The sequence below is a fragment of the Rhinoderma darwinii genome, chromosome 6 (genome assembly GCF_050947455.1).
Source record: "Rhinoderma darwinii isolate aRhiDar2 chromosome 6, aRhiDar2.hap1, whole genome shotgun sequence".
In the NCBI taxonomy this organism is placed as follows: domain Eukaryota; kingdom Metazoa; phylum Chordata; class Amphibia; order Anura; family Rhinodermatidae; genus Rhinoderma; species Rhinoderma darwinii.
The window spans coordinates 147264831-147286428 of NC_134692.1; the positions used below are offsets into that span (position 1 = coordinate 147264831).

At 49.9% G+C, this 21598-nt stretch overlaps 1 protein-coding gene across 1 annotated transcript; it reads right to left on the reverse strand.

Moving 5' to 3' along the window:
• Nucleotides 1-278: 278 nt before the first annotated feature.
• On the reverse strand, nucleotides 279-21354 carry KREMEN2 (kringle containing transmembrane protein 2). The gene is made up of 9 exons (XM_075831001.1): nucleotides 20484-21354; nucleotides 15887-16055; nucleotides 14017-14108; nucleotides 13713-13837; nucleotides 2622-2775; nucleotides 2210-2542; nucleotides 1984-2097; nucleotides 1645-1708; nucleotides 279-1145 (listed from the first exon to the last, which is right to left on the reverse strand). The coding sequence occupies exons 1-9, from the start codon at nucleotides 20602-20604 to the stop codon at nucleotides 1004-1006; spliced, it is 1314 nt and encodes a 437-aa protein (XP_075687116.1). The 5' UTR covers nucleotides 20605-21354; the 3' UTR covers nucleotides 279-1003.
• Between the last annotated feature and the right edge of the window lie 244 nt (nucleotides 21355-21598).

Here is a 21598-nt window from a genome sequence, read left to right on the forward strand (position 1 = left end):
AGACTATGCGACTGCATCTCTGCATGTGACTGGAGTGTGTCTTGATGTGACTGCAGCTCTGGATGTGACTGGAGTGTGTCTTGATGTGACTGCAGCTCTGGCTGTGAATGGAGTATAATACTTGATGTGACTGGAGTATAAGTCTTGATGTGACTGGAGTGTGTCTTGATGTGACTGCAGCTCTGGATGTGAATGGAGTATAATACTTGATGTGACTGGAGTATAAGTCTTGATGTGACAGGATCAGTACATGATAAGTAAAGGTTTTACACAATCACTGGTTGTGACATGAAGATTTATGAGATTGTAGAGAAGTATTCACACACAGTCAGTGAAGCGTCTCTCCATACATAGAACGGGGGCAGTTGAGGAGACCTCCGGGACCTGCTCCGCCCGCTCTGTTCAAGGTGGAGGTCATTCTGGAATCATTACAGATGAGGATTTTTGGGTGATTTTGGGAATTTTTGTATCGGAGTCTTGGGGCTGATGATATCAGTGTGTCCTGTCGCTGATGATGACATCATTGTGTCCACGTCCAGTTCTGGAGCTGATGACGTCATTATGTCCTGTCCTGTAGCTGATGACGTCATTGTGTCCACATCTTGTCCTGGGGCTGATGACGTCATTGTGTCCTTGTCCTGGAGCTGATGAGGTCATTGTGTCCACATCTTGTCCTGGAGCTGATGATGTCATTGTGTCCACATCCTGTCCTAGGGCTGATGACCTCATTGTGTCCTGTCGCTGATTACGTCATTGTGTCCACATCTTGTCCTGGAGCTGATGACGTCATGGTGTCCACATCTTGTCCTGGAGCTGATGATGTCATTGTGTCCACATCTTGTCCTGGAGCTGATGATGTCATTGTGTCCACATCTTGTCCTGGAGCTGATGATGTCATTGTGTCCACATCCTGTCCTGGAGCTGATGACGTCATTGTGTCCATGTCCGTCCGTGCTCCGGCCAGCGTTGCGGTTGTGTGCGGTTCCTAGGGTCCGCGGGTTCCTTACAGCAGTGATTTCATGGAGGACTGGTTTACACTGGTGAGGTCTCCGCTCTGTGCATTCTTGTGTCTGTCCAGCATGGAGCAATACGAAAGTTCTGAGCTGCTTCTCAGAAGAGGAGAACACCAGCCGCACGCCTGGTACCTGAGCAACAAGAACATCGTGAGCAAAGGTCATGCCCGGCCCCAGAGACCTCCAGACCATACACACCAGATCGCCACCATAAATCAGGCCAAGCTTGCATCTTTATTTTAATGGGGAATAAGCTGGTACCAGACACCACTCGTAGCCGCTTATCTCCTGTGAGAACAAAGGATCGGGCATGGTGAAATCCAACAAGCCTAATTACTCTCCCCAACATCTGCCGTGAGAAGGCCCCTATGCACAGTACAGCGTCGACTGAGCCCACTGAAATTAACGCATTCGGACATAAGGATCGTCCAAAGATCGCGGTGTTATGACAGATAAGGAGTTCTGGCAGCCACTTAGCCCCCCCCCCCTTCATAAGAATAATTCAAGAGAGGTAGTCAGGAACGGTACCGGTCATTGATCTGAGGGCTATCTTGTGTGTATGATCTTGGGGGTGGTAGTACTTCATACATATAGTGACAGAACATGTCAGCGCTGTGCCCAAGGTTCTTACCTCCACATCAGGTATCCAACGCCAAGAAGCAACATAGACGAGCCGGCCGCCAAGAGAAGCCAAGCTGCGGAGAAGAAGGAGACGGGAAATGAGTATGACCTCCAATACTAGAGGAGACGTCTATGAATGTGGCCATGACTGTCTGATTATATAGAAATGTGCCCTCGCAGGGATAAGACACCTCGAATTTCACTTATCTCTGTTGAGAACTGGGGATAGAGCTGGTTATAATCCTTCTCACCCCAATAGCAGTCATCAGGGGACAATCAAGCGGACACCAGAGACGTGCGGCTAACGGCGGACCCCATTGATCAACATCTCATGTCTATGACCACTCACCATTCCTGGAAACCTGGTGCTCACTACTACTTTGAGCTGTATGACCTTTGTCTGCGATGGGGAAAGGAGTCGTCCCAGAATATGGCACCACAGATGACTGATGGTTTCCCAGACCTGAAACACAAGGAGACAAATAAAAGCAAGTTCTCTCCACCTGACTGCAGATCCCACAAGCCTCAGTCAGTGTCCAATCCTCCCCCCATGACGTGCAGAGCATGGCATCTACCTCTGTACAATATCACGTATCCTGGACCACTGAGCTCACGGTCAGATACAAAGGTCATCTGAAGGTGTTCCGATTGAAAGGTAATAATGTTTGGAGGTTCTTGTCCCCCTCGAATTTGAAGAAGAAGACTTCCGCTGTCTCCATCTCTCAGCTCTAGAACATCATTTGGATCTGAAATGTGAAATGACTGAAACTGTATCTCTATAGCCGTGCTGCCAGGGATGAGTATATCCCAGAGACATGAACTGTCTGCGCTGTATTCATCTGGGAAATCAGGAGAGTAAAGGACCCCAACGGGGGAGGAGAAATTTCCATGACACGTCCCGACCCATACTGCAGGGAAACCAGCACAACATAGTTAACAAGTGCGGATACTACACAACACTGCTATTCCCTGTGTCTACACACTCACCACTGTACACACTGAGCTTCCCGTCACCACCACAAAGTTCACTGGTCCTTCCAAAACAGATCTGGTCACACTGAGAACTACTAACTATCTGTAGAGCGGCCACATCAGAGGAACTGCCACAGAAGCATGCGTAGCCGGCCTCCACACCCGCATACTGCCAGGACAAAAGTAGGAACACACCATCTCAATTCTTAAGGTACTATCCATGACACGGGGAGAAAATATTATAGATGATAAACAGATGTATGGATGATATCAGGATGAGAGAAGACGCTGCACGGATGATATCAGGATGAGAGAAGACACTGCACGGATGATGTCAGGATGTGAGAAGAAGACGCTGCACGGATGATGTCAGGATGAGAGAAGAAGACGCTGCACGGATGATATCAGGATGAGAGAAGAAGAAGCTGCACGGATGATATCAGGATGAGAGAAGAAGACGCTGCACGGATGATGTCAGGATGAGAGAAGACACTGCACGGATGATGTCCGGATGTGAGAAGACGCTGCACGGATGATGTCAGGATGAGAGAAGAAGACGCTGCACGGATGATGTCAGGATGAGAGAAGATGCTGCACGGATGATGTCAGGATGTGAGATGAAGACGCTGCACGGATGATGTCAGGATGAGAGAAGAAGACCCTGCACGGATGATGTCAGGATGAGAGAAGAAGACGCTGCACGGATGATGTCAGGATGAGAGAAGACGCTGCACGGATGATGTCAGGATGTGAGACGAAGACGCTGCACGGATGATGTCAGGATGAGAGAAGAAGACCCTGCACGGATGATGTCAGGATGAGAGAAGAAGACACTGCACGGATGATGTCAGGATGAGAGAAGAAGACGCTGCACGGATGATGTCAGGATGTGAGACGAAGACGCTGCACGGATGATGTCAGGATGAGAGAAGAAGACCCTGCACGGATGATGTCAGGATGAGAGAAGAAGACGCTGCACGGATGATGTCCGGATGAGAGAAGACGCTGCATGGATGATGTCCGGATGAGAGAAGAAGACGCTGCACGGATGATGTCAGGATGTGAGAAGAAGACGCTGCACGGATGATGTCAGGATGAGAGAAGAAGACGCTGCACGGATGATGTCCGGATGAGAGAAGAAGACGCTGCACGGATGATGTCAGGATGAGAGAAGACGACGCTGCACGGATGATGTCCGGATGAGAGAAGAAGACGCTGCACGGATGATGTCCGGATGTGAGAAGAAGACGCGGCACGGATGATGTCAGGATGAGAGAAAAAGACGCTGCACGGATGATGTCCGGATGAGAGAAGAAGACCCTGCACGGATGATGTCAGGATGAGAGAAGACACTGCACGGATGATGTCAGGATGTGAGAAGAAGACGTTGCACGGACGATGTCAGGATGAGAGAAGAAGACGCTGCACGGATGATGTCCGGATGAGAGAAGAAGACGCTGCACGGATGATGTCAGGATGAGAGAAGACGACGCTGCACGGACGATGTCAGGATGTGAGACGAAGATGCTGCACGGATGATGTCAGGATGTGAGAAGAAGGCACTGCACGGATGATGTCAGGATGAGAGAAGAAGACGCTGCACGGATGATGTCAGGATGTGAGACGAAGACGCTGCACGGATGATGTCAGGATGTGAGAAGAAGACGCTGCACGGATGATGTCAGGATGTGAGAAGAAGACGCTGCACGGAGGATGTCAGGATGAGAGAAGAAGGCGCTGCACGGATGATGTCAGGATGAGAGAAGAAGACGCTGCACGGAGGATGTCAGGATGAGAGAAGACGCTGCACAGATGATGTCAGGATGTGAGACGAAGACGCTGCACGGATGATGTCAGGATGAGAGAAGAAGACCCTGCACGGAGGATGTCGGGATGAGAGAAGACACTGCACGGATGATGTCAGGATGTGAGAAGAAGACGCTGCACGGATGTGGTCAGGATGTGAGAAGAAGACGCTGCACGGATAATGTCAGGATGAGAGAAGACACTGTACGGATGATGTCAGGATGAGAGAAGAAGACGCTGCATGGATGATGTCAGGATATGAGAAGAAGACGCTGCACGGATGATGTCAGGATGAGAGAAGAAGACGCTGCACGGATGATGTCCGGATGAGAGAAGAAGACGCTGCACGGATGATGTCCGGATGAGAGAAGAAGACGCTGCACGGATGATGTCCGGATGTGAGAAGAAGACACTGCACGGATGATGTCCGGATGTGAGAAGAAGACGCTGCACGGATGATGTCAGGATGTGAGAAGAAGACGCTGCACGGATGATGTCAGGATGTGAGAAGAAGACGCTGCACGGATGATGTCAGGATGTGAGAAGAAGACGCTGCACGGATGATGTCAGGATGAGAGAAGACGCTGCACGGATGATGTCAGGATGTGAGAAGAAGACGCTGCACGGATGATGTCAGGATGAGAGAAGACACTGCACGGATGATGTCAGGATGAGAGAAGAAGACGCTGCACGGATGATGTCAGGATGAGAGAAGAAGACGCTGCACGGATGATGTCAGGATGAGAGAAGAAGACGCTGCACGGATGATGTCAGGATGTGAGAAGAAGACGCTGCACGGATGATGTCAGGATGAGAGAAGACACTGCACGGATGATGTCAGGATGAGAGAAGAAGAAGACGCTGCACGGATGATGTCAGGATGAGAGAAGAAGACACTGCACGGATGATGTCCGGATGAGAGAAGAAGACGCTGCACGGATGATGTCCGGATGAGAGAAGAAGACGCTGCACGGATGATGTCCGGATGTGAGAAGAAGACACTGCACGGATGATGTCCGGATGTGAGAAGAAGACGCTGCACGGATGATGTCAGGATGTGAGAAGAAGACGCTGCACGGATGATGTCAGGATGTGAGAAGAAGACGCTGCACGGATGATGTCAGGATGTGAGAAGAAGACGCTGCACGGATGATGTCAGGATGAGAGAAGACGCTGCACGGATGATGTCAGGATGTGAGAAGAAGACGCTGCACGGATGATATCAGGATGAGAGAAGACACTGCACGGATGATGTCAGGATGAGAGAAGAAGACGCTGCACGGATGATGTCAGGATGAGAGAAGAAGACGCTGCACGGATGATGTCAGGATGAGAGAAGAAGATGCTGCACGGATGATGTCAGGATGTGAGAAGACGACGCTGCACGGATGATGTCAGGATGAGAGAAGAAGACGCTGCACGGAGGATGTCAGGATGAGAGAAGAAGACGCTGCACGGATGATGTCAGGATGAGAGAAGAAGACGCTGCACGGATGAGAGAAGAAGACGCTGCACGGATGATGTCAGGATGAGAGAAGAAGACGCTGCACGGATGATGTCAGGATGAGAGAAGAAGGCACTGCACGGATGATGTCAGGATGAGAGAAGAAGACGCTGCACGGATGATGTCAGGATGTGAGAAGAAGACGCTGCACGGATGATGTCAGGATGAGAGAAGAAGACGCTGCACGGATGATGTCCGGATGAGAGAAGAAGACGCTGCACGGATGATGTCAGGATGAGAGAAGAAGACGCTGCACGGATGATGTCCGGATGAGAGAAGAAGACGCTGCACGGATGATGTCCGGATGTGAGAAGAAGACGCGGCACGGATGATGTCAGGATGAGAGAAAAAGACGCTGCACGGATGATGTCCGGATGAGAGAAGAAGACCCTGCACGGATGATGTCAGGATGAGAGAAGACACTGCACGGATGATGTCAGGATGTGAGAAGAAGACGTTGCACGGACGATGTCAGGATGAGAGAAGAAGACGCTGCACGGATGATGTCCGGATGAGAGAAGAAGACGCTGCACGGATGATGTCAGGATGAGAGAAGACGACGCTGCACGGACGATGTCAGGATGTGAGACGAAGATGCTGCACGGATGATGTCAGGATGTGAGAAGAAGGCACTGCACGGATGATGTCAGGATGAGAGAAGAAGACGCTGCACGGATGATGTCAGGATGTGAGAAGAAGACGCTGCACGGAGGATGTCAGGATGAGAGAAGACGCTGCACAGATGATGTCAGGATGTGAGACGAAGACGCTGCACGGATGATGTCAGGATGTGAGAAGAAGACGCTGCACGGATGATGTCAGGATGTGAGAAGAAGACGCTGCACGGAGGATGTCAGGATGAGAGAAGAAGGCGCTGCACGGATGATGTCAGGATGAGAGAAGAAGACGCTGCACGGAGGATGTCAGGATGAGAGAAGACGCTGCACAGATGATGTCAGGATGTGAGACGAAGACGCTGCACGGATGATGTCAGGATAAGAGAAGAAGACCCTGCACGGAGGATGTCGGGATGAGAGAAGACACTGCACGGATGATGTCAGGATGTGAGAAGAAGACGCTGCACGGAGGATGTCAGGATGAGAGAAGAAGGCGCTGCACGGATGATGTCAGGATGAGAGAAGAAGACGCTGCACGGAGGATGTCAGGATGAGAGAAGACGCTGCACAGATGATGTCAGGATGTGAGACGAAGACGCTGCACGGATGATGTCAGGATGAGAGAAGAAGACCCTGCACGGAGGATGTCGGGATGAGAGAAGACACTGCACGGATGATGTCAGGATGTGAGAAGAAGACGCTGCACGGAGGATGTCAGGATGAGAGAAGACGCTGCACAGATGATGTCAGGATGTGAGACGAAGACGCTGCACGGATGATGTCAGGATGTGAGAAGAAGACGCTGCACGGATGATGTCAGGATGTGAGAAGAAGACGCTGCACGGAGGATGTCAGGATGAGAGAAGAAGGCGCTGCACGGATGATGTCAGGATGAGAGAAGAAGACGCTGCACGGAGGATGTCAGGATGAGAGAAGACGCTGCACAGATGATGTCAGGATGTGAGACGAAGACGCTGCACGGATGATGTCAGGATGAGAGAAGAAGACCCTGCACGGAGGATGTCGGGATGAGAGAAGACACTGCACGGATGATGTCAGGATGTGAGAAGAAGACGCTGCACGGATGTGGTCAGGATGTGAGAAGAAGACGCTGCACGGATAATGTCAGGATGAGAGAAGACACTGTACGGATGATGTCAGGATGAGAGAAGAAGACGCTGCATGGATGATGTCAGGATATGAGAAGAAGACGCTGCACGGATGATGTCAGGATGAGAGAAGACACTGCACGGATGATGTCAGGATGAGAGAAGAAGAAGACGCTGCACGGATGATGTCAGGATGAGAGAAGAAGACGCTGCACGGATGATGTCCGGATGAGAGAAGAAGACGCTGCACGGATGATGTCCGGATGAGAGAAGAAGACGCTGCACGGATGATGTCCGGATGTGAGAAGAAGACACTGCACGGATGATGTCCGGATGTGAGAAGAAGACGCTGCACGGATGATGTCAGGATGTGAGAAGAAGACGCTGCACGGATGATGTCAGGATGTGAGAAGAAGACGCTGCACGGATGATGTCAGGATGTGAGAAGAAGACGCTGCACGGATGATGTCAGGATGAGAGAAGACGCTGCACGGATGATGTCAGGATGTGAGAAGAAGACGCTGCACGGATGATGTCAGGATGAGAGAAGACACTGCACGGATGATGTCAGGATGAGAGAAGAAGACGCTGCACGGATGATGTCAGGATGAGAGAAGAAGACGCTGCACGGATGATGTCAGGATGAGAGAAGAAGACGCTGCACGGATGATGTCAGGATGTGAGAAGAAGACGCTGCACGGATGATGTCAGGATGAGAGAAGACACTGCACGGATGATGTCAGGATGAGAGAAGAAGAAGACGCTGCACGGATGATGTCAGGATGAGAGAAGAAGACGCTGCACGGATGATGTCCGGATGAGAGAAGAAGACGCTGCACGGATGATGTCCGGATGAGAGAAGAAGACGCTGCACGGATGATGTCCGGATGTGAGAAGAAGACACTGCACGGATGATGTCCGGATGTGAGAAGAAGACGCTGCACGGATGATGTCAGGATGTGAGAAGAAGACGCTGCACGGATGATGTCAGGATGTGAGAAGAAGACGCTGCACGGATGATGTCAGGATGTGAGAAGAAGACGCTGCACGGATGATGTCAGGATGAGAGAAGACGCTGCACGGATGATGTCAGGATGTGAGAAGAAGACGCTGCACGGATGATGTCAGGATGAGAGAAGACACTGCACGGATGATGTCAGGATGAGAGAAGAAGACGCTGCACGGATGATGTCAGGATGAGAGAAGAAGACGCTGCACGGATGATGTCAGGATGTGAGAAGAAGACGCTGCACGGATGATGTCAGGATGAGAGAAGAAGACGCTGCACGGATGATGTCAGGATGAGAGAAGAAGAAGCTGCACGGATGATGTCAGGATGTGAGAAGAAGACGCTGCACGGATGATGTCAGGATGTGAGAAGAAGACGCTGCACGGATGATGTCAGGATGAGAGAAGACGCTGCACGGATGATGTCAGGATGTGAGAAGAAGACGCTGCACGGATGATGTCAGGATGAGAGAAGACACTGCACGGATGATGTCAGGATGAGAGAAGAAGACGCTGCACGGATGATGTCAGGATGAGAGAAGAAGACGCTGCACGGATGATGTCAGGATGAGAGAAGAAGACGCTGCACGGATGATGTCAGGATGTGAGAAGAAGACGCTGCACGGATGATGTCAGGATGAGAGAAGACACTGCACGGATGATGTCAGGATGAGAGAAGAAGAAGACGCTGCACGGATGATGTCAGGATGAGAGAAGAAGACGCTGCACGGATGATGTCCGGATGAGAGAAGAAGACGCTGCACGGATGATGTCCGGATGAGAGAAGAAGACGCTGCACGGATGATGTCCGGATGAGAGAAGAAGACGCTGCACGGATGATGTCCGGATGTGAGAAGAAGACACTGCACGGATGATGTCCGGATGTGAGAAGAAGACGCTGCACGGATGATGTCAGGATGTGAGAAGAAGACGCTGCACGGATGATGTCAGGATGTGAGAAGAAGACGCTGCACGGATGATGTCAGGATGTGAGAAGAAGACGCTGCACGGATGATGTCAGGATGAGAGAAGACGCTGCACGGATGATGTCAGGATGTGAGAAGAAGACGCTGCACGGATGATATCAGGATGAGAGAAGACACTGCACGGATGATGTCAGGATGAGAGAAGAAGACGCTGCACGGATGATGTCAGGATGAGAGAAGAAGACGCTGCACGGATGATGTCAGGATGAGAGAAGAAGATGCTGCACGGATGATGTCAGGATGTGAGAAGACGACGCTGCACGGATGATGTCAGGATGAGAGAAGAAGACGCTGCACGGAGGATGTCAGGATGAGAGAAGAAGACGCTGCACGGATGATGTCAGGATGAGAGAAGAAGACGCTGCACGGATGAGAGAAGAAGACGCTGCACGGATGATGTCAGGATGAGAGAAGAAGACGCTGCACGGATGATGTCAGGATGAGAGAAGAAGGCACTGCACGGATGATGTCAGGATGAGAGAAGAAGACGCTGCACGGATGATGTCAGGATGTGAGAAGAAGACGCTGCACGGATGATGTCAGGATGAGAGAAGAAGACGCTGCACGGATGATGTCCGGATGAGAGAAGAAGACGCTGCACGGATGATGTCAGGATGAGAGAAGAAGACGCTGCACGGATGATGTCCGGATGAGAGAAGAAGACGCTGCACGGATGATGTCCGGATGTGAGAAGAAGACGCGGCACGGATGATGTCAGGATGAGAGAAAAAGACGCTGCACGGATGATGTCCGGATGAGAGAAGAAGACCCTGCACGGATGATGTCAGGATGAGAGAAGACACTGCACGGATGATGTCAGGATGTGAGAAGAAGACGTTGCACGGACGATGTCAGGATGAGAGAAGAAGACGCTGCACGGATGATGTCCGGATGAGAGAAGAAGACGCTGCACGGATGATGTCAGGATGAGAGAAGACGACGCTGCACGGACGATGTCAGGATGTGAGACGAAGATGCTGCACGGATGATGTCAGGATGTGAGAAGAAGGCACTGCACGGATGATGTCAGGATGAGAGAAGAAGACGCTGCACGGATGATGTCAGGATGTGAGAAGAAGACGCTGCACGGAGGATGTCAGGATGAGAGAAGACGCTGCACAGATGATGTCAGGATGTGAGACGAAGACGCTGCACGGATGATGTCAGGATGTGAGAAGAAGACGCTGCACGGATGATGTCAGGATGTGAGAAGAAGACGCTGCACGGAGGATGTCAGGATGAGAGAAGAAGGCGCTGCACGGATGATGTCAGGATGAGAGAAGAAGACGCTGCACGGAGGATGTCAGGATGAGAGAAGACGCTGCACAGATGATGTCAGGATGTGAGACGAAGACGCTGCACGGATGATGTCAGGATAAGAGAAGAAGACCCTGCACGGAGGATGTCGGGATGAGAGAAGACACTGCACGGATGATGTCAGGATGTGAGAAGAAGACGCTGCACGGAGGATGTCAGGATGAGAGAAGAAGGCGCTGCACGGATGATGTCAGGATGAGAGAAGAAGACGCTGCACGGAGGATGTCAGGATGAGAGAAGACGCTGCACAGATGATGTCAGGATGTGAGACGAAGACGCTGCACGGATGATGTCAGGATGAGAGAAGAAGACCCTGCACGGAGGATGTCGGGATGAGAGAAGACACTGCACGGATGATGTCAGGATGTGAGAAGAAGACGCTGCACGGAGGATGTCAGGATGAGAGAAGACGCTGCACAGATGATGTCAGGATGTGAGACGAAGACGCTGCACGGATGATGTCAGGATGTGAGAAGAAGACGCTGCACGGATGATGTCAGGATGTGAGAAGAAGACGCTGCACGGAGGATGTCAGGATGAGAGAAGAAGGCGCTGCACGGATGATGTCAGGATGAGAGAAGAAGACGCTGCACGGAGGATGTCAGGATGAGAGAAGACGCTGCACAGATGATGTCAGGATGTGAGACGAAGACGCTGCACGGATGATGTCAGGATGAGAGAAGAAGACCCTGCACGGAGGATGTCGGGATGAGAGAAGACACTGCACGGATGATGTCAGGATGTGAGAAGAAGACGCTGCACGGATGTGGTCAGGATGTGAGAAGAAGACGCTGCACGGATAATGTCAGGATGAGAGAAGACACTGTACGGATGATGTCAGGATGAGAGAAGAAGACGCTGCATGGATGATGTCAGGATATGAGAAGAAGACGCTGCACGGATGATGTCAGGATGAGAGAAGACACTGCACGGATGATGTCAGGATGAGAGAAGAAGAAGACGCTGCACGGATGATGTCAGGATGAGAGAAGAAGACGCTGCACGGATGATGTCCGGATGAGAGAAGAAGACGCTGCACGGATGATGTCCGGATGAGAGAAGAAGACGCTGCACGGATGATGTCCGGATGTGAGAAGAAGACACTGCACGGATGATGTCCGGATGTGAGAAGAAGACGCTGCACGGATGATGTCAGGATGTGAGAAGAAGACGCTGCACGGATGATGTCAGGATGTGAGAAGAAGACGCTGCACGGATGATGTCAGGATGTGAGAAGAAGACGCTGCACGGATGATGTCAGGATGAGAGAAGACGCTGCACGGATGATGTCAGGATGTGAGAAGAAGACGCTGCACGGATGATGTCAGGATGAGAGAAGACACTGCACGGATGATGTCAGGATGAGAGAAGAAGACGCTGCACGGATGATGTCAGGATGAGAGAAGAAGACGCTGCACGGATGATGTCAGGATGAGAGAAGAAGACGCTGCACGGATGATGTCAGGATGTGAGAAGAAGACGCTGCACGGATGATGTCAGGATGAGAGAAGACACTGCACGGATGATGTCAGGATGAGAGAAGAAGAAGACGCTGCACGGATGATGTCAGGATGAGAGAAGAAGACGCTGCACGGATGATGTCCGGATGAGAGAAGAAGACGCTGCACGGATGATGTCCGGATGAGAGAAGAAGACGCTGCACGGATGATGTCCGGATGTGAGAAGAAGACACTGCACGGATGATGTCCGGATGTGAGAAGAAGACGCTGCACGGATGATGTCAGGATGTGAGAAGAAGACGCTGCACGGATGATGTCAGGATGTGAGAAGAAGACGCTGCACGGATGATGTCAGGATGTGAGAAGAAGACGCTGCACGGATGATGTCAGGATGAGAGAAGACGCTGCACGGATGATGTCAGGATGTGAGAAGAAGACGCTGCACGGATGATGTCAGGATGAGAGAAGACACTGCACGGATGATGTCAGGATGAGAGAAGAAGACGCTGCACGGATGATGTCAGGATGAGAGAAGAAGACGCTGCACGGATGATGTCAGGATGAGAGAAGAAGACGCTGCACGGATGATGTCAGGATGTGAGAAGAAGACGCTGCACGGATGATGTCAGGATGAGAGAAGAAGACGCTGCACGGATGATGTCAGGATGAGAGAAGAAGAAGCTGCACGGATGATGTCAGGATGTGAGAAGAAGACGCTGCACGGATGATGTCAGGATGTGAGAAGAAGACGCTGCACGGATGATGTCAGGATGAGAGAAGACGCTGCACGGATGATGTCAGGATGTGAGAAGAAGACGCTGCACGGATGATGTCAGGATGAGAGAAGACACTGCACGGATGATGTCAGGATGAGAGAAGAAGACGCTGCACGGATGATGTCAGGATGAGAGAAGAAGACGCTGCACGGATGATGTCAGGATGAGAGAAGAAGACGCTGCACGGATGATGTCAGGATGTGAGAAGAAGACGCTGCACGGATGATGTCAGGATGTGAGAAGAAGAAGCTGCACGGATGATGTCAGGATGAGAGAAGAAGACGCTGCACGGATGATGTCAGGATGAGAGAAGAAGACGCTGCACGGATGATGTCCGGATGAGAGAAGAAGACGCTGCACGGATGATGTCAGGATGAGAGAAGAAGACGCTGCACGGATGATGTCAGGATGAGAGAAGAAGACGCTGCACGGATGATGTCAGGATGAGAGAAGAAGACGCTGCACGGATGATGTCAGGATGTGAGAAGAATATAAGGGTTTGGCTTTGGGGTGGATTTTGTACCTCGTAGTCTTTTCTACGGCAGAATTGGATACAGGTCTGGATGGTGAGCTTTTTTGATGTTCCACTGGCACCTCTGAGGGCAGGAGGAGAGCCCTGATCCATAAAGCAGCCGACATATCCTGGCACTGGAGAGAGAAAAACTTCAATGACACCCACAATTCTCTCCGCCCCATTATATTGTGATGATGGAACCCTCCATGTGGGTCACCGGGCACCAGAGAAGTGCAGACAATACTGAGCTCTGGGAGGAAGCATCTGTAGTGATGTATATAATAGGGACACACGTATTATAGATGGCACATACTGTGGCATGATGGGATGTCGCAGTACTTCCAGTAGATTCCTTCTTCTGTGTCGGACACATAGCACCAGGGTTGGACGTCAGAGTCGGGGTTCCTGTAGAAATATGACAGATAAATAATCAGCCTCACGGGCGTCGGGTCGCGGTAACCCTGCGGACTGCGTGTTCAACAGAATATAATGCCATACTTTTGCATACGGTTACATATATCTTAACCCCTTAGTGACCACCAATACGCCTTTTCACGTCGGTCACTAAGGGGCCTTAGGCTAGGCTGACGCCTTTTCACGTTTGCCTAGCCTAAGTCCTGCACGGGTCTCCCGTGCAGGCTGGAGCCGGGGCTCTGCTGTCTGATGACAGCTGGGCTCCTGCTCCAACGCCCGCGATCGAAGTTTACTTCAATCGCGGCCGTTTAACCCGTTAAATGCCGCCGTCAATAGCGACCGCGGCATTTAACTTTGTTTACAGAGGGAGCGAGCTCCCTCTGTCACCCATCGGTGGCCCGCGAATGCAATCGCGGGTCTCCGATGGGGTGTCATGGCAGCCGGGGGCTTGATAAAAGCCCCCAGGTCTGCCCTGGACATATGCCTGTTAGGACGCGCCGGAGGCACGTCCTAACAGATTGCCTGTCAGATTTACACTGACAGGCAATAATGCTCCGGTATACGAAGTATACCAGAGCATTATAGCAGCGATCGGAACATCGCACAGTAAAGTCCCCTAGTGGGACTAATAAAATAAGTCATCAAAGTGAAAGATTATTAATAAAAAGTACAGTAAAAAAATAAATAAAACCATTTTTTTCCATAAAAAGTGGTTTTATTTAGTAAAAGTGTAAAAAATAAATAAAAGTACACATATGTGGTATTGCCGCGACCGTAATGACTCCATTAATAAAGTTAATATGTAATTTAAACCGCAAGGTGAACACCGTAAAAAAAAAACGCAAAAAACAATGGCGAAATTGCAATTTTTTTCCATTGCCCCCCAAAAAAGTCATAATAAAAATGAATAAATAAGTCCCATGCACCCTAAAACAGTACCAATCAAAACTACGTCTCGTCCCGCAGAAAACAAGCCCAAAAAATCACTACATTGATGGAAAAATAAAAAAATTACGGCTCTTGGAAAGCGACGATGCAAAAGCAAATAATTTGAGTTCAAAAGTGTTTTTATTGTGCAAAAGTCGTAAAACATAAAAAAACCTCTACATATGTGGTATCGCCGTAATCGTACCGACCCGTAGAATAAAGGTAACATGTTATTTACGCCGCACAGTGAACGGCGTCAATTTAAAAACGCATAGAACAATGGCGGAATTTCAGGTTTTGTTTATAATCCCCCCCAAAAAAAGTTAATAAAAAAATTATATGTACCCAAAAATGGTGCTATTAAAAAGTACAACTAATCCCGCAAAAAACAAGTCCTCATACAGCTATGTAGACGAAAAAATAAAAAAGTTATAGCTCTTTGAATGCGACTATAGAAAAACGAATAAAATAGCTTGGTCATTAGAGCCTAAAATGGGCTGGTCACTAAGGGGTTAAAGAGATTTCCACTAAAACATTAGACTCCGTTTGTGAGTGAGTCTGGAGTCAGAGCCGCAGTCCGCGCATCGTTTACTCGCAGACATGTGGCGGCTATAATGGTTGTCACCTCAAATACTGTCCGTAGCAGGTAGCAGTGCCCTGTGGCTGCCGGTTCCTGGGATGTGGAGTCTTGGGCAGCCAGGGACCACCACTGAGGGAGCTGTATTGGCGGCAATATTGGTTATCCAGCTTTCCGAGGAACAGAGAATTAAGAAACGGCTAAAGAGGATCAACAGCAACGTAGAAAAGATCGGACATGTTGTGGGGGTTGCCCGTCATCTTACCTGCAATGATTGTGGTCTCCAAGTCCTAGTTCCCCGCTGGGGTCGGAATGTGAGTTGTAGCGGTGTTGGATCGTCTGGTTCCAGTAAAGACAAGTAATCCTCTCTGACCCCGCGTGGTTTACTGACCCCCGATAATCTCTCCCGTTTACCGTAAAACATTCTGACAGCTCTGAGGTAAAAATAAATGATGATGTCATCAAGAGGAACAGTGCAGTGAAACAAAGGCAGTGTAGTATAAGAGCAGTCACACTATGGCGCCTCTACTGTAAGATCAGTCACACTATGGCGCCTCTACTGTAAGATCAGTCACACTATGGAACCTCTACTGTAAGATCAGTCACACTATGGAGCCTCTACTGTAAGATCAGTCACACTATGGCGCCTCTACTGTAAGATCAGTCACACTATGGCGCCTCTACTGTAAGATCAGTCACACTATGGCGCCTCTACTGTAAGATCAGTCACACTATGGAGCCTCTACTGTAAGAGCAGTCACACTATGGCGCCTCTACTGTAAGATCAGTCACACTATGGAGCCTCTACTGTAAGATCAGTCACACTATGGAGCCTCTACTGTAAGAGCAGTCACACTATGGAACCTCTACTGTAAGAGCAGTCACACTATGGAGACTCTACTGTAAGAGCAGTCACACTATGGAACCTCTACTGTAAGATCAGTCACACTATGGACCCTCTACTGTAAGATCAGTCACACTATGGAACCTCTACTGTAAGATCAGTCACACTATGGACCCTCTACTGTAAGATCAGTCACACTATGGAGCCTCTACTGTAAGATCGGTCACACTATGGACCCTCTACTGTAAGATCGGTCACACTATGGAACCTCTACTGTAAGATCGGTCACACTATGGAACCTCTACTGTAAGATCGGTCACACTATGGAGCCTCTACTGTAAGATCAGTCACACTATGGACCCTCTACTGTAAGAGCACCCACACTATGGAGCCTCTACTGTAAGATCAGTCACACTATGGAGCCTCTACTGTAAGAGCGGTCACACTATGGAACCTCTACTGTAAGAGCGGTCACACTATGGAACCTCTACTGTAAGAGCGGTCACACTATGGAACCTCTACTGTAAGATCGGTCACACTATGGAGCCTCTACTGTAAGATCGGTCACACTATGGAGCCTCTACTGTAAGAGCGGTCACACTATGGAACCTCTACTGTAAGAGCGGTCACACTATGGAACCTCTACTGTAAGATCAGTCACACTATGGAACCTCTACTGTAAGAGCGGTCACACTATGGAGCCTCTACTGTAAGAGCGGTCACACTATGGAACCTCTACTGTAAGAGCGGTCACACTATGGAACCTCTACTGTAAGAGCGGTCACACTATGGAACCTCTACTGTAAGAGCGGTCACACTATGGAGCCTCTACTGTAAGAGCGGTCACACTATGGAACCTCTACTGTAAGAGCGGTCACACTATGGAACCTCTACTGTAAGAGCGGTCACACTATGGAGCCTCTACTGTAAGAGCGGTCACACTATGGAGTCTCTACTGTAAGAGCGGTCACACTATAGAACCTCTACTGTAAGATCAGTCACACTATGGAACCTCTACTGTAAGATCAGTCACACTATGGAACCTCTACTGTAAGATCAGTCACACTATGGAACCTCTACTGTAAGAGCAGTCACACTATGGAGCCTGTACTGTAAGATCAGTCACACTATGGAGCCTCTACTGTAAGAGCAGTCATACTATGGAACCTCTACTGTAAGAGCAGTCACACTATGGAACCTCTACTGTAAGAGCGGTCACACTATGGAACCTCTACTGTAAGAGCGGTCACACTATGGAACCTCTACTGTAAGAGCGGTCACACTATGGAACCTCTACTGTAAGAGCGGTCACACTATGGAACCTCTACTGTAAGAGCGGTCACACTATGGAACCTCTACTGTAAGAGCGGTCACACTATGGAACCTCTACTGTAAGAGCGGTCACACTATGGAACCTCTACTGCAAGACCGGTCACACTATGGAAGCTCTACTGTAAGAGCGGTCACACTATGGAGCCTCTACTGTAAGAGCGGTCACACTATGGAACCTCTACTGTAAGAGCGGTCACACTATGGAGCCTCTACTGTAAGAGCGGTCACACTATGGAGCCTCTACTGTAAGAGCGGTCACACTATGGAGCCTCTACTGTAAGAGCGGTCACACTAATGGAGCCTCTACTGTAAGAGCGGTCACACTATGGAGCCTCTACTGTAAGAGCGGTCACACTATGGAGCCTCTACTGTAAGAGCGGTCACACTATGGACCCTCTACTGTAAGAGCGGTCACACTATGGAGCCTCTACTGTAAGAGCGGTCACACTATGGAACCTCTACTGTAAGAGCGGTCACACTATGGAGCCTCTACTGTAAGAGCGGTCACACTATGGAACCTCTACTGTAAGAGCGGTCACACTATGGAGCCTCTACTGTAAGAGCGGTCACACTATGGAGCCTCTACTGTAAGAGCGGTCACACTAATGGAGCCTCTACTGTAAGAGCGGTCACACTATGGAGCCTCTACTGTAAGAGCGGTCACACTATGGAGACTCTACTGTAAGAGCGGTCACACTATGGACCCTCTACTGTAAGAGCGGTCACACTATGGAACCTCTACTGTAAGAGCGGTCAAACTATGGAACCTCTACTGTAAGAGCGGTCACACTATGGAACCTCTACTGTAAGAGCGGTCACACTATGGAGCCTCTACTGTAAGAGCGGTCACACTATGGAGCCTCTACTGTAAGAGCGGTCACACTATGGAACCTCTACTGTAAGAGCGGTCACACTATGGAGCCTCTACTGTAAGAGCGGTCACACTATGGAACCTCTACTGTAAGAGCGGTCACACTATGGAACCTCTACTGTAAGAGCGGTCACACTATGGAACCTCTACTGTAAGAGCGGTCACACTATGGAACCTCTAATGTAAGAGCGGTCACACTATGGAACCTCTACTGTAAGAGCGGTCACACTATGGAGCCTCTACTGTAAGAGCGGTCACACTATGGAGTCTCTACTGTAAGAGCGGTCACACTATAGAACCTCTACTGTAAGATCAGTCACACTATGGAACCTCTACTGTAAGAGCGGTCACACTATGGAGCCTCTACTGTAAGAGCAGTCAGACTATGGAACCTCTACTATAAGAGCAGTCACACTATGGAACCCTCTACTGTAAGAGCAGTCACACTATGGAACCCTCTACTGTAAGAGCAGTCACACTATGGAACCCTCTACTGTAAGAGCAGTCACACTCTGGAGCCTCTACTGTAAGAGCAGTCACACTATGGAACATCTACTGTAAGAGCAGTCACACTATGGAACCTCTACTGTAAGAGCAGTCACACTATGGAACCTCTACTGTAAGAGCGGTCACACTATGGAACCTCTACTGTAAGAGCAGTCACACTATGGAACCTCTACTGTAAGAGCGGTCACACTATGGAACCTCTACTGTAAGAGCGGTCACACTATGGAACCTCTACTGCAAGACCGGTCACACTATGGAAGCTCTACTGTAAGAGCGGTCACACTATGGAGCCTCTACTGTAAGAGCGGTCACACTATGGAGCCTCTACTGTAAGAGCAGTCACACAATGGAACGCCCTACCACATGATATTGTGATCACTGCCTTGTTGAAGGATGAGTGGTATCTGTACTAGACTTCTGTCGCTGACCCGGATGTCAGATTTGGAGGTGGTATATAATGTTCGGACTCGTGGGGGTTATAGCTGCTCTGGATTGGCACTGTGGGATTATATATGAAGGAGTTTTCCCTTCCATTGTCCTATATGTAAGTCCCACACTCCTCACATTCTCCACAAACCACTAAGATTTGTAAGACGATAAATTTTGCGGCCGCTGCTACAGATTCCCTTCACTGGGACCCGTCGTCTTTATAACACAGCCGCCTCAAGGGGGTTTTACACTGGGCGGACATCGGGCAGATGATTATTTCATAGAACGCTCGTTGCCGATAATTCCTCTGTGTAATCGGATCAGCAGATGAACGAGCTCAATCATCTGCCGGTCGTATGGTTTTAAAAAAGTGAAATATTCTGGTTGTCAGCAGCACATCTTGGTGTGTAAACAGGAAACACGCTGCCGACATGATGATAATGTATGGGGACGAGGGATCAGAGTAACGAGCGCTCGTCCCCATCCATTGCTCAGTGTGACAGAAGCAAACCAGCGCCGATCAACGAGTTGCGTCGCTGCACCCGCAAAAATTGGGCCTTTATACGCTGTCCCTTTTCTTGACTTTCTCTAGATTGGAATCATCTTCCCCTATAAGAGGGTGAGGGCCGCAGTGTTTCCTGGGGAGGAACTTGACCTGACTGACTGCTGATTGGAGTGTCAGTTCTCCGGGTCAGTAGCTGCTCACGTTCCCACATCATAAGTTCAGCCCGACCACGAGTAAACCCCTCATGTCCCAGCATAAATCCCACTTCAAAGGTGTCCCGAGTGGGAGGAGCAGCTGCCTGAACATGCCAAGACCCCCGAGGCAGGAGGAACAGAACACATACATGTAACATGATTAACCCCTTCATCACTGACCTGGCATCGAGGGCTCTGACATAAGAGGAACCACAAATCCAAAAAGGAGCAGGAGCATCTTCCAAGATGTACAGAGAAATTTCAGCGGTAGAGTCAAGCACCTGGGAGAGAGCCGTAACATGATTAGACTGACAGAGACCGACCTGAGTGAGACAACCAATCTGGAGAGACTTCCCTAAAGAGACTGACCTGAGGAGCGTGGAGAAATACCCTGGACAGGAGAGACTTCCCTATAGTGAAGTGAGAGACGTCTAATATGTAGACCGCCAGTGAGAGACCCTCGGTGTAGACCGACAGTGAGAGACCCTCGGTGTAGACCGCCTTGCTTCTTTGTGAGTCAGTTGTTCGTATTGCAGTAGTTTTATAATGTGAGCAGCAGCTGCAGGCGTCTCGTGTCTGTACCTGTCCTCTCCACCTGTAGGGAGTCGTGTCTCATCTTTACCTGCAGGCGGGTGTCTCTCAGTGTCAGCAGCTGTCTCTAGACCTGTTTGCGATAATTTCTATGATGCAGTAGACACAGCAGCGGTCTTTACGACTGCCATAGAGGGGGTCCTGCTGTGCGTGATGAGGATCCTGGGTCTCTTGGCTGACTTTTTACTTGTACAGAGGTGCCCGGGTCTCAGCAGCTGTGTGAAGACTTAGATCCTAAATCAATAATAATAAATGCTCCATCTCTGAAGCAGCCACACATCGTCAGATTAAGGCCTCATGCAGACAACAGTATTTTCATCTATCCCAAAATAATTACTGATGAAAAATACTGTCTTGTGAATGGGGCCTAAGGCAGTGGTCGAGTATATAATGTGGATGGAGGCCTCTCGACTCTCCCCGATGGCAGGTGTCGGGGGAGAGAAGAATCAGTCGGTGAAATTTTAACATGCCGGATCCTTTGTTGTCAGCAAGATAAGCCGCCACCAGAGGAGAGGACAGAGGAGCCCGGAGGAGAAGTGGACAGAGGAGCCCGGAGGAGAAGAGGACAGAGGAGCCCAGAGGAGGAGAAGAAGACAGAGGAGCCCAGAGGAGGAGAAGAAGACAGAGGAGGACAGAGGAGCCCAGAGGAGAAGAAGAAGAGGACAGAGGAGCCCAGCGGAGGAGAAGAAGAAGACGACAGGAGC